Raw genomic sequence first — 24,412 nt, 5'->3', positions numbered from 1 at the left:
TGTGGAAGACCCCACCCACCCCCCCACCCTCTGGTCTATTTGTAGTATATTGCTGGTGGGAGATGGTGTATGAATAGAGAGGTCTCAGATTGCCTGTACTCAACAGAGGGAGGCATTCTGGACCCACCCCACTTCCCTCCCTATATATACATAGTAGCTAATGCTGGAATAGAGGCTGTGGAGCTAGAGGCCCTGCAGGCTGCAGTCCAGGCATTTAGGCTGTATACAGGGACAGGCTGGAAACCAGCAACTCGGACTACTTCCTCAAAGCAACAGAGCCAGGAAATGAAACACACAAGATACTATCAACTCAGGACTTTACAGATACACTCGGGGCACAAGCATGGGCACACACACACATATGCACAGTTCATCAGTCCCAAATGCATACACACATAAAAACAATACTGCTCCGCACAATGACACACACACAGCTCCAAACGTACACATGTAGAAGCTGATCTTGATCCCCACACACACACACACACAGACACACACACACACACACAAACAAAATGTCTGTATATATGCACATATATGTATATGTATATATGCATATCTCAACAACTAAATATAATAATTTCACTGTTTAGTGTGCCTACACTTTGCCTTTTTCCACTCTTTCCATGAGTTTTTCAAAGAAATCTGCAGGGACATTTTACACACCTTGGGACAAAAGTTCTCTCAGTAACGGCTTAATTCATTCATTTTCTAAGCCGCTTCTTGACAACTAAATATCTTTTCCAAGCCTTGAGCGTTGAGTATTATTCCACTGTGTGAAGACAAAACAGAAACACCTTTGGATTTTTTCAGATCTGAAGCAAAGGTGGTTCTTGAATTACTGTTTATCTAATGGGGCAGTGTTGGTCTACCAGGCCCTGCACAGTTGGTAGAAGTCCCATTTTCTCTTCAACATTTATATTTTTTTGAATTCCAGCTGTAAACAATTTCTTTTTCTGTTCAGTTATTGTTCTTTGACTTTCCTTTTCCTTCTTCATGTGAATTAACTTGGTCAGAATATCTTCTAAAAAAAAAAAAAAAAAAAAAAAAAAAAAAAAAAAAAAAAAAAAAAAAAAAAAAATACTACTTAATGAACGGTATGACTGGAAACAAAAGAAATGAAGGGTGGTTACTTACATATGCACAGAACTGTACGCAGTGTAAAAGCTGACCACAGCCACACAAGTACACACAATATCAATCCCAAATCTACACACAGTGTACCAACTGATCCTGAACACCCCCGCCCCAGCTACACACACACAGGCAGGGCCACAAACAACCACACACACACACATACACACACAGATGCTATTCAAATCAACAGTGCAGACAGACACGCATACAGCGCCAATGGCATGATGTAGCAAACTGAGAAAAATCGTACAAACACTAAGACCAGAACTTTGACTTCCGCAGTCCAATCAATCAGCACGACAGGTAAATTAGGCTGCTGCCTGATTCCACACTCCACTCTCTAATTATTCCTATATTACACAATTTCATCATCCCATCTCCCTCCCAGGCAGTGGACTCATAAAAAGCTGACTTAGATTGAGCCTCCTGCTGCACACAGAGAAAAGCCAATCAGCTGGAGCCTGAATTCACTATAAATCATCACTATACTAAAATGACCCCACACGAACTTGGCTGCCCTTTCCCGAACGAGTCTCAGCCAGCAGTTGCAACACATTCACACTCTAAACACAGAACACAAGAGCTGACTGGCCGCAGGCAACCAGTCACACTCTTTCTCAGGCTGCTGTAATGCCCCAGAGATAACGGCTGAGTCAGCCAAACTCGATCACAAACGGATGGCCTTCTGTACAGCTTTATACACCAGCTCCCACTGTGGTATCAAATGTACATGACCTGAGACAGGACATTAACTTGAATAGAGCTTGACCGAAACCAAGCTGGACAGCCATACTAATTCTGAGGCCTTGTGGGAGTAGTATATAAACAAATATTCTGTTAGTGAAAGAAATGTTATGCAAGCATAGAAATCTGCTGAATTATTCATAGTGCTCTTCAGTTCTGTATTAGAGGTACTTCCAACAAATCAGGACAATAATAACAGACATAAAAAAATAAAAGGCTGCAGATGTGTTTTCCTGAGCAACATAAGAAGATTACATTGCCAAACCTCATGCTATATAAGAGGAATTACACTGATTTGACTTCATTTCCACAAAATGTAGTTCTTTCTATGATGGGCACACGTGCACACGCATGCACATGCACTTTTTAAGCCACACATCCTTCTGGGTCACGGGGGGGAGCCGGAGCCCATCCCAGCAGTCATTTAGTGGCAGGCTTATCTATAATGTGAATATAGCCAAACAAACATCTTTCAAAACTATCAGGAATCAGTGTATTCATAACAATTTCATGTAACAATTTCATGTAATGAGGGTAGCTTATAGAAACATTCAACACTTTCAATTCCTTTCACCACCACTGTAAACAATCCTGATTCAGAAAGTTTATCTAAAACGGTAATTCGTACAGCAATTTACCCTCTGAATGGCTCACATATAAACAATTTAAACTATGCAGAGAGTGAAGAAACAGTGAAAAAATACAGTGTAATTTTCTTTCAATCCAATAAATAACTGGATTTATTGCAAATCTCACTGGGTCATTTGGATGTTGTAAATTCTGCAACTTCTCAAAGGTTTTGACTGCAGTATTATCATTAAATACTGACCCAAATATTAAATCCATAACTTGCTGCATAAAATTACTGTAATTTCAAACAGACTGTGAGATCATAGAGAGTGTTTACAAGCAAAAACACGAGTCAAGATGAATATAGAAGAATGACTAAGGGCAAGAGTGAAATGAAATAGCTGAGATCAGATGAGGGAGAAGGCCTTCAATAACACCATACTCAGTGCCATGGCACCCTCTTTTGGTAAAACTAGAGCATTCAAAAGCAATGCAAAATAACAAGGAGGAAGGTCTGATAGACCTCTGTGTTTCCAGTGAACGGTGAATAGATGTTCATTTGTTGGATGGATGATTGAATTGAATACTTTGTTATACTGACAAAAAGTAAAGAATTGACTTTCATTTCACTCAAATGTGAAAAAACATGATTTCCATATGAAAACAATATATTACATCAACACAATGTCTTTCAGTTCACTTTCTTTCAATGCATTTTATTCAGTGTACCTCTGCTGTGGTGCTGTTTGTGTATGTAGTATAATAATGGGCTAATTTCATGACCTGTAGGAGATAACATATGATGTGCTAGTGTGTAGGGAATACAATGTAACAAACCTCATTACCTGTGATGCGGTGTTGTTTTGTGCTGACCCGGTTGGTACTCTGGATGGCACAGCAGAGGTGCAGCATTGCTAACATGGTTAGAATCATCACCACACTCTGCAGAAGTAAGGTCAACTCAAACTGCTTCCCAATCCTGAAGAGAAACAACACAAACGGTACATATGGTGCATTATTACCATCAAACATCACATACCACTGTGATTTCCACTGCACTTCAACAACTCTAAGTCTCACTGTACTCAAAACAGATTCATAAAAAGAGTAGCAATGTATCATCACTACCCCAGTGAAAATCAGAATAGTGTGACAAAGAGTATTCGAATACATCATTAAATTAAAATGCAATTAAAGGGGAATTCCACCCACTTTTCAAAATTTCTGGATAAAACAATGATTAAAATTTAAACAACTTCATTCAGAGAGTTTGGAGTCTGGAGAGTCAAATCTATATACATGAATACATGAAATAGTTACGAATGCGCTAAGTCACTGTTTAGAGTTCTGGGAAAATTTTGGCCTCAAATTTATTGTTAAAATTCATTTATAGTGGAGAGGTACAAGCAGAGTGCTCTAGGGTCACAAGATACAACTTTATTTTCAGATTTACCACCAACTCAGGAGATCATTGGTTCACTGGTTGTTTTGGATAGCAAATAAAACTGCTAGCTATATTTGCGCTGTAGACATCATGACCCCAGTTCCAGTCACCGCCACAATAAATAAATCACTGTCTGTATGCTTCCCTACAATGAACCTTTTCACATCAAACCACTCTGAATGACTTTGTTTATATCTGAATTACAGAATTATACTTTGAGTTTTGAAAAACTGATGGAATTTCCATTTAAGAGCACCTGTTTTTGTTTGATTCTAAACAGGGACAATACACACCAATCAGTATCACTGTTTAACATGCCAGATGTAGCCAAATGAATCATTTTCGTCTGCTGTCCCTGGGCATGTGTAGAAATCACAACAAGGTTTCCATTCCAGAAGAAGAATGATGTTAAATTAGTATTACAAGTGCACCAAAGTACATAAAAGAGCACATAAAATAGGCTCATCCTACATATCACACAAGAAAATACCAGTTTTGGTTAGTTTTCAAACATATAATATGATTAAACGTTATGTTTCATTGTCCAGTGACCATTTTTTAAATTGACTTATGAATCATGTTATGCGCAAAATAAAAATGCAAACTGACCAAAAGCACTTTCCTTACTGACCGTCACCTCTTGTATGTAATCGCCCTAGTTGACCTACACATGATTTCTATGCCCAGAGCCCAGATGCCTTCCTCCCGTACTCACCAGAAGAAAATGCGCAGTATGTTGGCGATGAGAAGGACCAGGCAGACGCGAGTGGAGAATCCCTCGGTGTTGCCGGTGCGCTGGATCTCCTGGTACTGAGGAACGTAAGGCAAGGCCCCCCCAAACACCATCACACAAGAGGCCAGCCAGGACAGCACAGTCCATGAGCTCTCCACGTCCTCGTCCAGCTCAGACTCCATGACTGAGGCCTCACACTGTCGCCACTGCTGCTGCACTCATACACTGTGCTGAGACATCACACTGCAGCTTAGCTTAGGTTTCTCATACGAGGACAGACTTCAAGAACAATATGTATACAGGACAGGCTGATCTGTTGGCTCAGTCATACTTTTATGACTACTTTTAGAATGCATGACTGTGGTTATAGAGCAGAAACCGGTAGAACAGAATACGTGTGTATGTGTGTATATGTACACTAGCATTGACTAGCATTAAGTTTTAAATCATTCATCATTTTAATCATTTGTGTTATTTTATTCCATAATAATTTTTACAGTGTATATTGACATTATTTATTTATAGTCATTTCTTGATCACATTTCAAACCATCCTGGATGAATTATATTTAAACTTTATTCTCAATGTTTTACAGTTTTCTCAGTCATTAACTAGCTTTGAAAAAATCTGTGAAGTTGTTGTGCTGTAGGATCATAAAAGAATAATTTGATACATTTAGCACTTTTTTTATTGAAATCTTTATTCTAAACTTTTGAACACCCGTGTTTGCGTATATCAACAGTGTTTTAATAAAATGTCCCACTGCCCTTTAAATTGTGCGAAAAAATATAAGGATGATTGAACCAACAGATGTTTCAAATGTTCAAAAAGTACTCACAACAAAATATTGTCGCATTGACTTCAATTAAAACTTAAGTCCTTTTTTTCTTCTACTGTAAAGGGACCATTTTGGAAAGGCCAGAATTTATTTTGATGGTAACAAGATGTCCAAAATTCACAAGGAAGCCTGGTATTATTTGTTGTTTTCAACCAATATCTAGGTCGCCTAATCAACACTTCATTATGAGAAATCAAGTGTGCTGGTGCTAAAATTTAACAAATGTGTGTGATGGCTGGGGGCTTCAAGGAGACAACTAGAAGCAACCTTTGTGCTTCAAACTTGGTTTAAAGATATGAACTACTGTTGAAAACCAGAATTTCTTATGTTTTTACTGTATTTACATTTGTTTGCATCTATTCTAATGATGTTTTAACAAGGGAAAACAACTTACTGCCAAGAGTGGTTTTAAATAATGTGCTTAAGTGATTTAGACTAATTAAGACGATTAAAATGTTTTAAATGTGCCTTTGGAATGATGAATGGGGCTGTGGCTGATTCTGTGATTCTGAAATGACACAGAAGGCTGAATAACATCAGCACTTACGTTATGACGAAACTAGTTTCCACAATGCCTTGTTTTTCAAAACTTATGATCAAATCATGTCAAAAGAGAAAATCTGACAAAAAACACTATAAACAGGTAATGATAATAAATAATGTATTATTTAATAAATTCTTCTTGATCCCAAAATACTCACAATATTCAATTTAGTGCCTAAAAATAGTTTGGTGTCTAGTTTATAATATTTAAGTCTACATTATTACAGTGTAGAAAAGCTTTAATTGGAAATGTGTATAGGTAGCATGAAATTTTATAAAAGAACAACAACAACAACAACAACAAACAACAACACTAAATTCAAGTGTTATTTTCAGACAATACTTACATCTGAATGTAAAAAATTCCCAGCATTAGTTATTCAGAACTGCTTTCCACCTTGTTGTGTATCCAGAACATTAAACTGCAACTGCACATGTACTCACTACGTGACCTCAAACAGGACTAATTAACGCCATGGGGTTCCTAACATTCACATTCTGTGAACCTGAGGCTGTCAGTGTATGAGGCACTTGACTGTGTATAATTGTGCTTTAGTATTCTGAAATGCTGACAGATAAAAGAAGTGTGACCATATGCTCACATTGGGATGCATCAACAATTTGAAAAAGCCGAATTCTGCGCTGCCTCCCACAACTTCCTCATTTATTATGAAACTTTTCCTCATCTGAAAGGAACAGCGTCAGCTTTCCTCGTCTGAAAACGCAAAAGGCAAAACACACATGCCCAAACCTGCCGATTAACCAGCGTTAGCCCTGCGGAGCATAGTTCTGTTCTAGCACTGATGTCTGACAAAACAGAGAATTTATCATCAAAACTTGCCACTTCAACCACCGGCCCTGTTTGTAGGCTAGATAAGACAGCAAGCCTGCACTTACAAAGCAATGCTCCAAGAGATAAGCTCCTCTGCTCCTCTCTCACTGTCTGGCCAAACAGATGTTTCTCCAAGACAATGTCCCCAGTCATGAGCTCTGGAACATACAGGATACAAAGATTCCAAAATAGTTATAGTGTCTTATTTTAGTTTACTATGAATACTGTTACAACAAACTTCAAGTGTATTTTCATGGACACCGTTCATGGGCTAAAAAGAATGCAGTGACCACTGAGGACGCATGTATGTATGCAGCCAAGTGGTCTTTTGTGTAAAATACACTTCAGCTATTAAAAAAAAATAAACAAAAATCTAAAAGCATAACCAATAGTATCATATACTTACAGGTTGGGGTGAAACCGAATAGAAGTATTGGAAATACATAATCAGAATACAGATTAAGTAACTGTATTGAGTCCAAGTAACATTTTGGAAAGACAGTAAAAACACCTTTAGAATACTATATAGAGATGGAATGAAAAAGCCTTCTAAAGCCTGAGTAGAGTGATAAATTATTAATTACAGTTATTAATCTGAGTCTCGTCTGTACAGGAAATGTTCAAGAAGAACAAGCTGAGCTTTGGTGTTGCCCTGGACTTGTGCATGTGTTCCATGGCAAATTGCATAGATGTCAATCACTTCAAATCACATGGCTACTCACAGTGTCGTTACATTAATGAGACTTTATTATATGGATATAGCAAAACATTGGCGTATGTCATGAAAGGGCAGTGGGAGCAGCAGTAGAATGAGGCAGGAGATAAGAGTCAAAATAATGTTGAGAAGTGTTCATTTCTGTTTTCATTTGAATAATTATGTTTTTTCAGGAAACATATCAGAACTGCCAACCACTCACAGTGAGGAAAAGTGTGAATCAAATAATTACAACAGAGTTTTTCCCATTCAGTTTATCAGTATGTACTGTAAATGTATTCTGGACAACATTTGTGTGTTGTAATGGAATACGGTACATCTAGGATGGCATATTCAGTTTTCAGCCATCACTGCTTTTGCAAATTATTTTGCATCTGTGGTTGCACCACATCCTACGACTGCACTCTAGTCAGCAAAAGTTTGACAAAGTGGTGATCACTGAAATGCTACTCGGGTCCATTTATCAACATTTTATTGCATTAAGGAAAAAGGTGTTTTGAGATGAGCTGCATGCGGCCTATTTTACAATAACTGTGTAGCTCCATTCAGGGCTGACTATTTCCAACACATGCTTGCCTTCTCAGCCCAGAGATCAGGAAAGTCCAGAGATTAAAACCAACAAACAAACAAACAAAACACCCCACATAATTAAATGGTCATTCAGAGTGGCTTGGGAGAAATGCTTTGTTCTAGAGAAACCTGTGAATTCAGATCTGTTCACAGTGGTGGTGATAGGAACCAGACGTCCACCTCTAAAAGCTCCCTCACATAGGGTTATCCCCTGAAATGGAAATCAGCCCTTGACTGCCTGATGTCTGACACGTTGCTTTATGACAGTTTTGTGATTCAACTTTGGTTTAAGTAAATAAAAATGAATATGAGTAAGTAAAATGGCTCCATGTGTGTTGTAAACACTGGGACCCCTGGTTTCCATCACCATCACTGTAAAGAGATCAGAGTTTGCAAGTTTCTCTACAATTTAATGAGTTCACACCAAAACGTGCAGAAAGACTGCTTTTAATTCAAGGACCGAATTATTCAGCAATGTGGAAAAGAAGGGTGGAGTTCCCCTTTAAAGTTCCAGCGGCTCTCTGCGTTGTTTTGAAAGGGAGATGAAGCTCTTCTCGAGAAGAACACAAGGAGGCCAAGCTAATCTCAGCACTAACCTCAATCTAAGAATAGCTCAGTCAAATCCTCCAAAGGACGACACGACTGCATATTCAGCAGTGAGTGAAATACGGAGTCCAGCATTGTCTGTCAGCTGCCTGTTGATCAGGAGATAAAAACGTCTCCACACTCGGAGATGTCCTTCTCGTTCAGTGTCGCCACACTCGCTCTCGTACCACTTCGAATTGCTCCGGAGTTAGCTAACCTACAGTTTACACTACAGTTTACTTTTCCGGACTTTATCCGCTTCACAGCAGTGAAGAGCGGACTGTAAAACATCGGAATCCGCCTGCATGTCGAGAGGAAACCGAATGGACAGCACGTTGACTTTAACGCCTCACCAAAGCCCTGTGTACTGCACTCTATACACCAGTCCACAGTGTGTCGATACAGGGGTAAATCCACAGGTCTGTATCTATTAAGCACTGTTACTTAATGTTGTGACGCAGAATGAAAGCAGCACATATATTTTTCACACTTTCCCTGAAGGTTACGACCAGAAGTAAGTTTAGCTCTTACCTCCATTGCCATGAAGACTGGTGTGCACTTCAGATACGTCAGTGTGGTCTCATATGGGCATATTGCATTATTACCGTAGACCACAGTCGCTGCTGAAGGGCTGTGACTGAGAAAAGGCCTGTTCAGTGACAGGAAGACAGAAAGGGTAACTAACACATTAAGTTAACGTACACATTAACTCAGGAAAAGGCATGAATAAATGTTTTCCCAAAATGAAAGCCCAGATAGGTGCAGACCTCACACCCCCCAACTAAATACCCAGGTCAGCCGTCATAGGCCAAGCTATAGACTGCTTTACAACTGCACCTCACTGAATTTTCAAGTATGTGTTGTTTTATGTCCTCTTCTACTGCCGTGTAATTCATGTATGCATTTAATTATGTGTTTATAAGTAACAAGACGTACGTCGCAAGAGTTTCTGTTTCCTCCACTCGTCTGCCCCTGTCCTTCTCTGTCCACAACTTGGACATATGTCCTAATTCTCCATGTTAAGTATGTTAGTAAAGCTGCAGTACTGAAGAACAGCGGTGGAAAAAACTCGATGTTTCTGTTTGGCTGAGGGCTGTTTGTGACCACACCCCCAAACAGCTCCACGAACACGCCCACTGATAACATGAGAACCTTGGCTGTGACATTTCTGTATTTTAATAAAAATCACTTTTTCCACAGAAAATATATTTTTTTAAAATCTCAAACTCAAATGCTGGCAACCCCCTCAGTGACCTGTTTCGCTGGAGATAGCTCCTTTTCTGAACTTTCGATTTTCCATATAAGGAACTTTGTCCCTTGGAAACGCTCAGGCTGTTCTCCCCCTGCTCACTCGTGAGTTTCTAGCTAGACGAAAGCTCGGAGGGATTTGGGACACAGCCACCATGTGGTTGAATTTGCTGCTAACACGGGATTTCTTGCCGAGCTATCGCGAGAGTGCCAACTACAAAGCTCCGCAATTTGGTCAAGAGCTGATTATTGTGGACCCGAAATTTGGCTGTACATTGCGCTTGTATCTCAGTTAGTCGTTAAAGACCTATCGTCTTTTTAGCATTTCACAGTCATTTCAAGTAATAACTATGGCGGAAACAGATCCTAAATCGGTACAGGACCTCACGGGAGTGGTAAGTCTCAAAACATCAGTTTGCTAAGCTAAGCTAGCGGCAGGCCTGGTGCTAGGCTAAAGCTAGGTGAGGTCAGTCAGCAATAAGTGAGATTCAGCCTGTTCACGTAGTAAATTACAGCAAATACACTGCAGTGTCATCTTTAGTCTAGACCAGTAAACATTTTCCAGAGCCCCTAGTTTGATCCGGTGACACGAAACCCGTGCTCAGCTGACCAGAGCCGCTCAGTTTGCTAACTCAATACACTGGGATGGCTCCCACTTTGCATTCAGCCCCTTTAGCTGATATAGTTTGCATAATGCCTGCATCTCAAACTCTGTTGTTGTGGTTTCTGCTGTTCCTCATATGCTTTGTCCTCTGACAGGTGCAGACGTTGCTGCAGCAGATGCAGGACAAATTCCAGACCATGTCAGACCAAATCATCGGGAGAAATATCCTACTCTGTCATTACTGCAGCAGTGAGCTACACTAAGGAGAAAACTGATACACAAGGCTGTTTTTACAGGGAACCACGAGTTAATGTGATTACATGGCTTTTTCCAGCTGAGGTGTTACATTTGGAGAAGTACAATCGGTTACTTTTATTCATTTTAGTATGATGCAATAATATTACAAATTTAATTCACATTGAATTAAAAACAACATTTCGAAAGAATATTGAATACATTTTGTGTTTTAGAGCTGCAAAAGATGAGAATAGTGTGTTTAAAAAGACTCAAACATAAATTGTTTGGAATTGGTTATGTAAAAGCGATACTTCATGTCTAAAATAACTCTTCAGAAATCTTGTGTAAGTCACAAAACCTTTAATGAAGTTCCTCACCAGTCACATTATTATAGAAAGCAATATACATTCACACAGAACTACAGGTACCATTTTCACATTTAATAGTAACTATGAGCTGTGCCCTGGTAAAAAACCCAGTTTAATCAGTTAGTCTGTCAGTCAGTCCCGATATAGAAAATGTAACCTGATTATATGAGCGGTGCATTGATACCCGGGTACAGAAGGCAAGCAAAGATATAGAACTCGGATCATTTTGTTTGTAGATACTACCCAGTATTTAGTATTGTTTAATATAAAACTAAAAATGCAGATTTTGTGTGTTATAGCTCCAACAGGTGATGGTATACCTAAAAGACAGCAGTCTAGGTGGTGCATGTATGTATACAGGTCTTAAAGACATTATTTATGTTTAAACAACAACAAAAAAAGAGGCACCTGTCTGACTGGTAGTCTTATCCTGGAGTCATTTCCCAACATGCTGCTAAATCATGCCCAGCCTTGTCCTGTTCACACCATCACTAGACTTGTAGCACCACGCCTAACTACACAAGAGTTTGGATCTGTATATGTAATTATTGTACACAGAATCTTGTTCATTTAAGAGGTAATAGCTCTAAAAACAACTAACGTCTGAAGAAAACGTGCTTACCCTTTGCTAGTAGTTCAATATGTGGATTGTATGAGAGGAGAGGATACTGGGGCAAAATCTGCCTTGTGCTCCCTCGGTCTTCCTTAACAAGAGTCACTTGATGAGATGAGCACGCGCATCGACGACCTGGAGAAGAACATCGCTGACCTGATGACTCAGGCTGGTGTGGAGGAGGTAGAAGGAGAAAACAAGGCCAAAGAAGGCGAGGCCTCTTAGTGAAGGTACAAATGTAGTGAACTTGAATTAGTGAATTAAATAATAACTTTTTTTATATAGAAATAGTAATTTAAAAAATAAAAGCTAAAATAAAGATAAAAAAATAGTAATACAGTAAATGTGTGATGTAATTTGTCAAGCCATTACAGATTTCCATGCTCTTAAATTATGTATTTTCTTAAACAGGTTGCCAAGTAACAAGGGACTTTCCTCATGAGCAGTAAACACCCCCCCCCCTCCCCCCAGTGGTGACTGATCTGATTGTGTTATTATATAGTTCTTTTTATACTGAGTCATAATAATGCTGCTTCCTGATAGTGCAACTTTTGCTTTAACTTTTTGTTCTTTGACACATTACAAATAACTTTTTAAATACACTTAAAGTCCAGCCAATTCACATGGGTGAAGTCTTTGTTACTGTAAAATGAGCACTACCTGTGTGCTAACTAGACAATATTCCAATTTCCACTGAATTTATGCTATTAAATGGTTTCATACAAAAACAGCTAGCTTGCTTTCCTTTGTCATATTGGATCAAACCAGCTGGTACTGTACGAGTGCTAATCTTTTCCTGAAGCTGCGTTATTCCTACTATAAAGAATTTCCCGTTTGTCTGCAAAGACACGTGGTCACAAACAAATAAGTCACTAGATAGGAATGCAAACAAATGTAACACGCAAGATCTGTAAATATGAAAATATGCGCTGTCATATGTAAATGTATGGAAACATGGTCAAATTACACGTTTTGTTGATTTAAAAATAAGTTAAGACATCTTTAGTGAATAAGTAGTTTCTATTTATTTGCTGAGTAACATTTTGGAACAAAAAACATACTATATTTAATAATTGTGTATTAAAATGTGTAGGAGTGTGTTCACTGTGTAGGATGCATACATATTGTCATTTAGAAAGTTAAAATGTGTAATTTGACCAGGGGCACACTAACGTTTGCATACAACTGTATGCAAAACAGAGACAATGGTCACCTTTATCAGTGTTTACATAAACTTCTTTCCACTGTAATAACTACTCAGAGGGCAGGGAGGCCAGGCATACTGATGCTCATGGCAACTAGGCCCCATTAATGGGGGCCCCTCACATAGATACTGACAAAATTGTACATCTGACTCAGAAAAATCCACTTTCTAAACAACATACCTCACCATCAAAACCACACAGACAGTCCTGAATTCTATTCGTCTGCCTCTTATGCATCATGAATCTCATCCATGGTAACTGTTTTAAAACAGTAAAAAAATCCTTCGCAACCTGCAACATGATATTCATTATTATTCATCATTCTGAAATATTACCAGATCAAAATCTCCCTTCAAATAACGTCACTCCTGTCAGCACAAAACCTTGTATCTTTAGAATGGGAACTTTACAAGACAAGGAAAAAAAAGACTAACTTGTAATAAAGGTTAAATGCAATATGATTATTTCCAAATAATTTTGGACCTTTTCTATAGGTCTGTTCATCAATAAATTTAAGCACAATGTAAAGTTTAACAAATTACATTCTAATTCTTATAATAATTAATTGTAATTTCTGTAGAGCGGCCCATTAATTTTGCTCTAGGCCCCAAAAGATCCAATTTATGCTGTCTCCTTCCCATAACATTGTGTTGTAAGGTCTCAAATGTTATACACATTATTGCACAACTACTACAAATCCCTGACTACTTGAGCACCTTATAAGAGTAAGACAAGTAGAGTTGTAGAGTGAGAAAACAGGTTAGACAAGGACTCATTTGCGCATACATTTATTTGAGTTTCTTGTAAAAAGTGTTGAAAGACTTGATATTAAAAGAATGTGTTAAAGTGCCCACAGCATTTTTCAACAGTCATAGCTGCACAACTCAACAGTTTTACCTTAAAACTTACGTATAAAAGAACTTGACATAATGGTTTAATATGAATGGGTTAAAGGAGGATCTGGGGTTAAAACACAAAGTCTGGTTCAGTCATGTCAATGGCCCAGGCAAATTTATCTCTTAGGGTCTTGTTGTAGACTTTATCCAGTGGCACCTCCATGTTCTTACACCTACAATACAGTAAACAAAAGAAATGAAGGCAAATATGTTTCCTCCGTTTTCAAGGTTGAATTGTTTGAACCACTGTTATAACTGTTTGTGTGTTATAGTCTCACCAAGCTACGCTGATGCGTGGGTCCAGGTAGTTTAGTTTGGAGGTGCTCAGGGCAATCTGCTTGTTCTCTTCTCGGTCTGTAGCCTGAACCTCCATCTTCAGCAGCTGCTCCTCACAGCGCTGCACTGTCTTCTTCTTCTTTTCCAACATGCTACACACAAACACACAGACATTTAATCCTTGTTCCTCCAGTATTTCTGTGGGGTGCAAGAATCTGAATGGGGTGGGTGTGGGGTGCAAGAATTAGTGAAGATAACTTACACAAGCAGCTTGCTGTCTGAACTTCCTTTAGCCTCTTTCTTGGCTAGTTTCAATTCTTTTTTAGCCAGCTCCAGCTGCTCTTTCCTACTCTCAATCTAGAAAGATAGACACAGAGAACCACAAAGCAACACATCCTTTATTTCCATCCCAAAAACCCACAAAAGACCTGTACAATAAAACACAGACAGTAGAAGGCATACAGATCCTGCAAGGAGCCTTAGCAGAAGAGCTTATACTTAGTTTGATGAAGTGCAGTGATGGGGAGCAATAATCACCGTAAATATTCCCAATTAATGTTCTCAATAAAGAGCAGTATAAAGCGTACTTAGTGTTTCTGTTGACGCACTCCTCATTCATTAAGTCTAGTCATGCAGGCTCCCGTTTACTGACCTTAGCCTGCAGGCTGGCCATGGACTGCTCAAAGGTTTTTGGCGGCGCCCGCTGATGGTTACATAGAACTGCAACCGCACGGTTCGCCCGGTTGTAGGAGAGCAGCTTCTCAGCCACGTTATCTGATGCTAGATATGAAAAAGAGAGAAAGAGATGAAATGGTAAAGCAGATGAAAAAGGTGAAGATAAAGCTGAAGTCAAAATGCCACATTTATGCATAAGCAGCTCTGGGCTTATGTTATTAATCATAGTACATTAGAAAACAAGATTTTTTTTTCTCCTCTTACCACCACTTTATCTTGGTCTTATATTCTACATTTCAGATCACTAGATCACTATTTCAGGACAAAACCTTGTATATCCAATATGGGAAGTTTATAGGTTTTATATCTAAATTTAAGAGCTTAACACACTGGCTGCTGCTCCTGCTGCTGCACAGACTCAAAGTACCTAACTATAACCAGTTCTTTACCTGTTTTTCCCCATTTATGTATTTTAATATTTTATACCAACACTTTTTGCTATCTGGTGTCGACCAGAGGAGGATGGGTTCCCCTTTTGAGTCTTGGTTCCTCCCAAGGTTTAGGGTTCTTCCTCTTGCTCTTAGGGAGATTTTCCTTGCCACTGTTGCCACTGGCTTGCTCACTGGGGCTTGAACCTGGATTTTTTTGTAAAGCTGCTTTGTGACAACACCTGTTGTAGAAAGTGCTATTTAAATAAACTTTAACTTGACCTGACTTTGACTGCCAAGGTCTACAGACACGCTGCAATGATGCAACAGTCCCCTTAACTGATCACTCAACCAAACTGACCCACCAGCAAAATTAAAGTAATTACATGTACCTCAGATGAGTTAAGATAATTTCCCCATTGTTTCAACTGAAGTACATAATACAGCAACTGAAGTTGTTAACACTTACATCCCTGCCATCTGCTACTTGCATGCTCACACACACACAAAAACACAAACCACCCGTGGGTTGAGCCCTTGCTGCGTGTGTAGTTGATTTAATTATGGCTTATAGCAGATACAGTAAACTGATTTACTCTTAGCTGCAACGCATGAAGACAGACATCTCTCACACTCACACACACCCTGCAAAGAGTGCAACACTGGCACAGCAGACAGTAGCGGCAAATATTGGCTAAAAACTGTGCACAGCATGATCACAGGCATGCAAAGCATGATATAATTGTGCAAACATGCAAGCACACACAAATACAGGCACAGACTACAGACTTAAGTGATGGATGTGTGAAGCATATAGCCTGCTGGGAGGAGCTGAGTCGGTCAGCGCTGAGACATATGCTCCTGTGGACTCCACTCCAGTCAATAATGAAATAGCTTATTTTTCACAAGCAGACACTTGAGAAGGTTATTACAGGACAATTGGGTAATCAACCACAGGAAAATGATGAGGGACGGCTTCCCCTCAAAAGACAAGGTACAGTACAAAGTACAAAGCCAGCAAAAGAGCCTGTCTTGAACACGCCCCTGTCCCAACTTCTTTGGAACGTGTTGCAGGCATCAAATTCAAAATGAGTGAATATTTGTAAAAACCAATAAAGTTTATCCGTTTGAACATTAAATATCTTGTCTTTGTAGTGTATTCAACTGAATATAGGTTGAAAAGGATTTGCAAATCATCGTATTCTGTTTTTATTAATGTTTTACACAACGTCCCAACTTCAGTGGAATTGGGGTTGTATATATATATATATATACACACACACACACACACACACACACACATTATGTGTATATTATATAAATTATATTATTAAGCTTATCCATTTGAACATTAAATATCTTGTCTTTGTAGTGTATTCAACTGAATATATGTTGAAAAGGATTTGCAAATCATCGTATTCTGTTTTTATTTGTTTTACACAACTTCCCAACTTCATTGGAATTGGGGTTGTAAATAAAATTCACCTTTAATACTATTACCATAAGAAAGATAAGAAGACCGCTGAAGCGCCCAATAAAGCATTATGTAAACACACGGAAAGAATTAGAGAAAGAAGAAAGAAAGAAAGAAAGAAAGAAAGAAAGAAAAAGAAATAGAGATACTCACAATTGCTGAGCCCTTTTAGCTGCTGCTGCAGTGTGATGGAGGCGTTGTATGTCCTAAAAACCTTGGCAGTCAGACCAGGCATTAGAGAAGTCAGATGCTTATTTAACATGTTTGTCTGGGCAGAAAACAGAACACAGAAAATAATGTTATTTAACCTATACAGACAAACCCATACATGACCATCTTTTCATCAAAATTCTCATTTCACTAGATGGCACTGTTGTCTTTAGAAAGAAAAAAAGGTCTTCAGTATGTCGAAAGAGAGGAAAAATAATTGTCAACTACACTGGCTAGAATTTAGAAAATGGTTTAAAAAAAACTTGCAAACTCATTTGATTTAATCAAACTGATATCTGATTTGTTATTTATTGTACTCTAGAGGAGCAGAACATTTTGATATTGCTGGACTACTTGCTAAAATAACTACATTGTATTCATTTACTGCATTTGAAACGTTCTACAAATGTGTCACATTGCTCTGTAATGTTATTCCAGGTGTTGCTGGTTGAATTTTCTACATTTTATAAATGTTTGTATCAGTATTGGAAGTAAGAATATCAGATACTGATGATGAAAAATATTGGGTATCAGCAGCAGCCCACAATACCCACATCAGTCCATTGCTAGAGGAAAACACAGGTTTTAAAAGCATTAGTTAACATATAAAGAGATCTGAGAGAGCATAAGTGTGGTCTCGATGTACAGAAGGGAAGAAACATAGCCATTAATCCAGGAACTACACAGCGATGTTTTACCATCCTAGAGAAGAAACCATGTGTAAAAGGATTACCATTCAGAAACACCGCCCATTACCGCACAACTGCAGGTATAACCACAACACAGCACACCAATTCCCATCAGCTGCATACAGTCAACACAACCAACAACCACACCACAGCAAACAAAACATAAAGCATCACTGACCGGCTTTACTTCCCTTCTGTTTTCATGGCTTCAGCCTCGCCTTGCAGTCCACCCTACCAAGGTTAACTTTAATATATTCAGGCCATTAATGACACTGTAGATTTTTAGCTTTGATCTGAACGTATTTTTGCAAATATGAGCTGTAATAGGCTGGCAGAACATCTGCACCAACTGCTGTGGCTGTCTCCAATGAAGCCTGACTAATTCTGTATGTCCATACACTGTTGACTCTCACTTTGAGCCTTCCAGCATATGGACATTTTTTTTACCCGGTCTGCTGATCAGTCCAATTAGGTAAATACAAGATATTCCAAAAAAAAAAATTCGAGTGCTTTTCCAAACCCACTAGCGTTCCACACAAGATGCTTTTGGATTGGCAAAGTTTGCCATACTGAGGTCAAATTGGATTGGTGTAGACTGTGACTGATGTTCCATAAGCCTGGATGATCCACAAGCACTGAGGAATGAAAAGAAACCTAAAACCTGGTGACCAATATTAAATGGCCAATGCCACAGGATACAGTCAGGAAGGCAGATACAGTCCGTTAACACTGTTTCAAAAGGTACCATTCACTCCCGTTCATGCAGTCCATATATGAAACTACCCAGCAAAAGCAACCAACATTGGTTCGGTGCTTATGTGACACCACAAAACCAATACATCTATCTTTCTAATCAGCCTTGTGCAATCTAGCCCCACACATTTACAATGAAGTTATAAGGAGTTTTACAGCAAAGAGTGCTTTTCAAAGGAGGCACAATTTTGGGCAGCCATTAAGAAAAGGCACAGACACAAGCAGCCTGTTTAATGCAAGTGGGTTAGAGTAAGGTTGGAAAATTGTCATGTAGAAATGAACTAGGACAGATTTTGGCACATTAACCAACACAAATGTCATAAGCAGACCTCAGCAATGATAAAATACAAGGAAAAACAAAGAATATAGGCCCTTAAATTTTGTTATTGTGTGCACAGAAAAAAAATAAATAAAAATTACACTGTTATGACGGTGGTCTGGCCAGCTGGGGGCTGAAGTATGCGCAATTGTTCACACAAAACAAACAGGACACAATTATGTTCACACCAAGTCAAACTGAGACTGTTTATACCACTGGTGAATGTACACTTTGGGGAGCCTATTAAGTGCAGTGTGCCATCACACTGGTCTGCATTCCAAATGAAAATGGGTGCGATGCTCTGAAAGCATCTAAACATTAATGACACCAGCTGTTTTCTCACAGGTTGATCACCAACACAAACGCACTCAAATTACCTGAAGCCTAACACATACGTCTTACACTCACACCACAGGAGACAGACGTGAAATACACTTCACATGAAGCCGAGTGAGTGAGTGAGTGAGTGAGTGAGTTTCTGTAGTATGTTGAACAATTACGATAGCACATTCATATTCGTATTCACATAACATGAAATGCTATGCAAATGCCATTCAACACTGCCAGTGACTTTCGTTCTAGCAGAAAGCTACCCTATCCCCACTGACTCAGCCAGACTCGCACTGTGCAAAATTCAGAAACATTCACTTATTTAATTTCCAGTCAAAATGGCAATTAGGTTTCAAGATGACATTCATTTTTTAGAAGATGTTTGAGGAAATTAGAACACCCCAGCATAAGGAAGCGAAAGGTCAAAGGAAAATAAGTTTCCAAGAGTGCTCCTGAGTGGCGCATCCTTCTAAGCGTTGACCCTACCACCAGAAGGTCATGAAGTTTGATGTCTGGTAATGCTACAGCCATCTAGAGCCTAGAGTACAAGAGAGCACAAGTGGCTTCGCTCAGCTGTCCAAAGACATTGTGTTAGCGGTAGTTTGAAAAGATACAGTGGCTTGCTTCACTGGTCTCAAAGGAAGCCTGTAGCTTTTGACCTTCAAGCATTAGTGGAATTGTGTATTTAAGGGAGTCCTCACTAGGGGATGGAATTGGATACATCTAAATTGGGGAGAAAACTGGGGGGAAAAAAAAAAAAAAAAAAAGTTTCCAAAACTGCAGTTCAAAAGATGATTAAAGATTAAAGAAAATGGGACTTTCATGTACGACAATCATGTAAGATAATACAGACCACCAAAACTGTCTTCATGTAAACAGTATTTAAAGCTCTTATTAGTGGAAAACAAAGCTTTAGAGCTGAGAAAAATAGGTGTTTCTGTCCATCTTCCACTGAGAGAAGACAACTCAATGGATGTGTAGCTGTCAAGAAGATATTACTAAGAAAAGGGGGGGGGCACAGAATTGTACTCTGAAAACAGACATCTGAGATGTGGAGTAAGGTTTTATGGACTAAAGAGTTTACATTTGTAATGGGAATTGTTTGGACTGTGAGAAGCAGAAAATGCTACCAACTTCTAAGACTGAACTTTGGAGTTGTTTACAAAAAGCAAGGAAAAATATCCTTGCAAATTTCTCTAAAAAGCTGAACGTGAGTTGCGAAAGAAAAGAAGCTGTAATAAAAGCAACAGCTGGATGCAGTAAATGCTGAAAATGATATTTAGCTGTTGAGGCATCTGAGTAAATTCCTTTTAAAGGTTTTATTCTCCTTTCTTTAACCATTGATCTCCTGGGATTTTCATGCACACCAGTCTCGAGTTTACTCAGAATGGTGCAATAAAGAAAAAACATCCAGTGAGTGACAGTTCTGTGGACAGAAGTGCCCTGTTAGAGCAAGAGGTCAATGGAGAATGGTCAGGCTAAGTCTGAATCTCAATTTCTGCTGAGGCACAGAGATGGCAGAGTCAGAATCTGGCACCAACGGCATGAACTGATGGATGTAACCTGCCTTGCGTCAACAGTCCAGGCTGGTAGAGGTGATGTAATTGTATGGAGAATGTTTTCTTGGCACATTTTGGGTCTGTTAACAATCAATTAAGCATCACTTGAATGCCACGTATTTATTGTTGCTGACCATGTGCATCCATGATAATGCACCATGTCACAAAACAAGTCATTTCAAACTTGTTTCATGAGCATGACAATGAATTCAATGTTCTTTCATTGGTCTTCCCAGTCACTGGATCTGAATCCAACAGAACACTTTTGGGATACAGTAGAATAAGAGATTTGCAGCATGATAATGCTCCTGAAAATCTGCAGGAATTGCATGACACAGTCATATCAACATGGACTAGAATCAGAAAGGAATGTTTCCAACATCTTTTAAAATCCATGCTGATAGTTCTTTGATAGAAACCAGCCAAGAAACAACAGAACAGACCCTGAAAATAATTGTGATTCCTATTCCATATGTGGTCTAATGACTGAGATAAGCCATTCTTTTTTAAATATCATTGTTAATACTCTCAAAAGCTGAGATTCTGCACTTTGACTTCACATTTCTATCATTTTATTTCAACTCTCTAAAGTGCTAGAGGATGAAAAAGCACAAATAAAAGATTCTTCCACAGTCTGATTATTTAGAGACTATAGTACAAGAGGTATTTGTCCTAGTCATGAACTAGCCTATGTTGGGTTAAGGTATTTGGCCATTTGCCCATTTCCATGGATGGAGAAATAAGCATAGCAGCAGTACTCTGATGCAGACATGCACATTCACATACAGAGTAGCATGAAATACGATTTGCAGTAACATTTGCAGGCCTATGTGGCAGAGGCCAGACCCTGTAAGCTGTGCTTTCTCTTTCTCCTTCACTTGGGCCTTCACAGTGTCAAAAGAGCAGCATGGAGCACAAATATCATCTACCTGCACTTCCGCCTACGATTACCAAACTGGCCTGCCTCTTTATCTTTCTCTCCTTCTCTCTCTCCTTCATTCTCTTTCTCTATCTGCACATTCTGTATCTCTGCCAGTCAGGCCAGGCTTCAAGAGATAAAACACCCACTCACAATCAGCTTTAACACACAGTCCATGTCAGGTCAGACACATGACCTCAAGCTTGCCAATAAATCTGCTGGCACTGGGTAGGGGAATCATGGAGATTTTACAGAGAGATACTGGGGGACGGGAAAAAAAAAATCCTTACACCAAAAAGCAAAACTTTTAGACTCTAAATTTACTGTTGGTTTTCCTGTTAAGTATGGTAATAAAGATTAAATACTATTAAAAATAACAAAAACATAGTACTAAGTTATTCAATAGTTACTACGACGAACATGGTTTGTATATATGAAAGTGAGAAACCATCGTGTTGGCCCAGATACAGGCCTTTACAACTTAAAAGTGAATTCCACCAAATTTTACAAAATGTTTGCATTAAGACATAAAGAAAAAAAATATGTGAACAAAAATCATTAACATTGGTGGTGATAGGAACCAGATTTCCAAAGCATGTAATGCCTCTAAAAGCTTCCTCACAGAAAGTTATTATATGAAACGGTTATAGATGCGCTGTCTGATGCCTTGGGCATTGTTTTATTATACCTTTGAGAAGGTTTTGACTGTAATTTTTGTAAGGTTTTGACTGTAAATGTCTTTTTTTTTTTTTTAAATACATTCAAAAAGAAAACTTTTCTTAGAGATTCCACTACTTTACCACACATTACATTATAAACATTACATACAAAAACTCAGAAGACACAAGTCCACTGGTCATTTTGGAAAGTTAATAACATGGTCACATTTGGTAGACATCTCAGCTCATGATTTCTATCACCACTACTGTAAAGAAAATCTGAGTCAGTAAGTTTTTCTGCAATGAACCACTTCCCATTTTTCCATCTCAGTGATTGAACTATGCAGAAATTTTGGAAGAAATGGAATGAAATTCCCTTTAAGCTTAGGATCAGGCACGGCAATTTAATTTTTAATGGTATAGTCAGAGAATGTTTTATATGTTATTTTTCAAGAATATCTTGAAAAACTTACTCAGAAAAACTTACTTGTGGCCTTATACTTTTTATACCGTTTATTAATGTCCATTGGCTCTCCTCCAAATGGACAGGTTTGATGTTATTTGGCTAAATGTGAAATCTTGCTTCAATCCTGAATCAACCCCCAGAAGCCTATACTCACATTCAGTCGATCAAACAGGTCGTCCCCCTCTTGCTTGTTTTCCATGAAAAGCTTGAGGTTTTTGAAAACCTGAAAGAAAAGGACAACAAAAATCAACCTGAGGTCTATAGCAGCACCAGAGTGAGTGAGCGAGCGAGCGAGCGAGAAATACCACTCAATTATATCTGACATTTTCATGAAGTCCTGTTTTCTTATACTCCTGCTGAATAAACTAAAGGCTAAAATATGCATGCTAATAATTAATGATAGCAGATGTGTTCCTTTTAAAACAGGCTCATTTGAATAACTACTTGCCCTTGAGCCAAACGTAGGGAAAAAACAGAAGCCAGCAGACATGCTTGTCAAGCAACGAGGGACCTGGTTCCCCTGACTAACTGAACAGTGTGCTGACCAGAGTGGTGATTGACTCGTCCGCAGACCTGTCAGAATTGTAATCACGGATAGTGTAGCACTAGCACAAGCTTTACACATCATTACCACACTTACCATACACTCAGCAGCACAATCTGGCCATGCAGCAGCAGATGCCTGCATCCCTCCCTTCCCAATTCCTTCCCTCTCACGCATACTCACATTTTCACCGAAGACGGAGCTCAACACTCAACATGTCATTAGACGCACTAAGACACAAAATAAACCAATAAGACATAGCCTCATAGAATCAGCTGGCACCTCATGCCACAAACCAGGGGCTCCGGTTCTTATACAGCGTGAAGAGAGAACCGAGGGGGGGGATGGAAATTACATTTCCCTTCAATTATATCTGACATTTCCAACAACTCTCCACCTCTCTCAATGAACCTGTTACATATTCAGGAAACTAATTATTTCTTACCTGATGACTTTCACTTAAATGATCTTATTTAAATAATGAGAAAGACTGTGCCGGCAAACAGTGCTTGACAGAAGCAAACATTTTTCACACATGCTCTCTAAACTAGTTTGGCTCTTTGTATTACCATATTAGAAGTGAAACAATAATTTCAATAGCTGAAGGAGAATAACCTCCCCCTCAGATTCTAATATGCTTCTTACACTGGACCCATAGCTGACTCACTGTGTGATGCACCAAAGAGGCTAAACAATACTTTATGGTTTCTAAACAGTGATTGGCATGATGATTACACACATGGCCTTACCCTTTTGGAGACAGGAACCTTGTTGTAATAGCGGATACAATCTTTACCCAGGAAGTCGAACTCCACCACGCATGTCTCTCCATCGAGTGCATCGTGTAAAGTGATGTGCTCCACGCGCAGAGAGCAGCAACCCACTGTATCAGCTGTTTCCCCTTCTTCCTTTTCATTACCTGCTCTCAGAGCCAGCTGTGTACACAAACACAACACACACACCAGAAATATCTGCTTGAAACAGGAACTTGGACCCAGGCCCTGTGTGAAGGAGTTTGGGCATTGCTGCAGGACGGGACGCCATCCAGCTACCACAAGGTCATGAGCTCAATTTGAGGCTGTGTCAGTCATAGCGTGCTGCTGTTGTGTCCTGTAAGCACTTAACCCCTAAACACTCCAGGGCAGGGTAGAGGCTAATAATGTACATCAACCTCTGATCCTTTATCTCTACTCAGAGGCGTTTACGCACGCTGACTGATGTGTGAGCAT

At 39.1% G+C, this 24,412-nt stretch overlaps 3 protein-coding genes across 9 annotated transcripts in view; 1 reads left to right on the top strand and 2 right to left on the bottom strand.

Moving 5' to 3' along the window:
- Positions 1-9,743, bottom strand: part of si:dkey-246g23.2 (solute carrier family 66 member 2) — a 65,445-nt gene extending 55,702 nt beyond the window's left edge. The window contains exons 1-5 of one of the 2 annotated variants that reach the window (XM_017688383.2): positions 9,648-9,743; positions 9,243-9,360; positions 6,907-6,999; positions 4,611-4,858; positions 3,297-3,430 (exon numbers count right to left, since the gene is read on the bottom strand). In XM_017688383.2, coding sequence (XP_017543872.1) covers positions 3,297-3,430; positions 4,611-4,810 — 334 coding nt within the window. In that variant the 5' untranslated portion in view covers positions 4,811-4,858; positions 6,907-6,999; positions 9,243-9,360; positions 9,648-9,743. The remainder of the gene's footprint in view (positions 1-3,296; positions 3,431-4,610; positions 4,859-6,906; positions 7,000-9,242; positions 9,361-9,647) is intronic. The other variant, XM_017688517.2, reaches the window with a different exon arrangement.
- Positions 9,744-10,148: 405 nt separating this feature from the next.
- Positions 10,149-12,511, top strand: hsbp1b (heat shock factor binding protein 1b). The gene is made up of 4 exons (XM_017688654.2): positions 10,149-10,354; positions 10,719-10,785; positions 11,888-12,011; positions 12,193-12,511. Exons 1-3 carry the CDS (start codon positions 10,310-10,312, stop codon positions 12,004-12,006), a joined length of 231 nt encoding a protein of 76 aa, XP_017544143.1. The 5' UTR covers positions 10,149-10,309; the 3' UTR covers positions 12,007-12,011; positions 12,193-12,511.
- A 1,247-nt stretch (positions 12,512-13,758) lies between these two features.
- Positions 13,759-24,412, bottom strand: part of zgc:173742 (DNA topoisomerase I, mitochondrial) — a 33,909-nt gene continuing 23,255 nt past the window's right edge. For all 6 annotated transcript variants that reach the window (XM_017688750.1, XM_017688934.2, XM_017688874.1 and 3 more), the window contains 7 exons: positions 23,933-24,118; positions 22,794-22,862; positions 16,889-17,003; positions 14,811-14,938; positions 14,421-14,515; positions 14,161-14,310; positions 13,759-14,055 (listed from right to left, as the gene is read on the bottom strand). In XM_017688750.1, the coding sequence (XP_017544239.1) occupies positions 13,953-14,055; positions 14,161-14,310; positions 14,421-14,515; positions 14,811-14,938; positions 16,889-17,003; positions 22,794-22,862; positions 23,933-24,118 (846 nt within the window). In that variant the 3' untranslated portion in view covers positions 13,759-13,952. The remainder of the gene's footprint in view (positions 14,056-14,160; positions 14,311-14,420; positions 14,516-14,810; positions 14,939-16,888; positions 17,004-22,793; positions 22,863-23,932; positions 24,119-24,412) is intronic.

The sequence above is a fragment of the Pygocentrus nattereri genome, chromosome 7 (genome assembly GCF_015220715.1).
Source record: "Pygocentrus nattereri isolate fPygNat1 chromosome 7, fPygNat1.pri, whole genome shotgun sequence".
NCBI lineage: Eukaryota > Metazoa > Chordata > Actinopteri > Characiformes > Serrasalmidae > Pygocentrus > Pygocentrus nattereri.
Note: the sequence above shows the minus strand (reverse complement) of the source record. Positions and strands in the feature narration are given on the sequence as shown.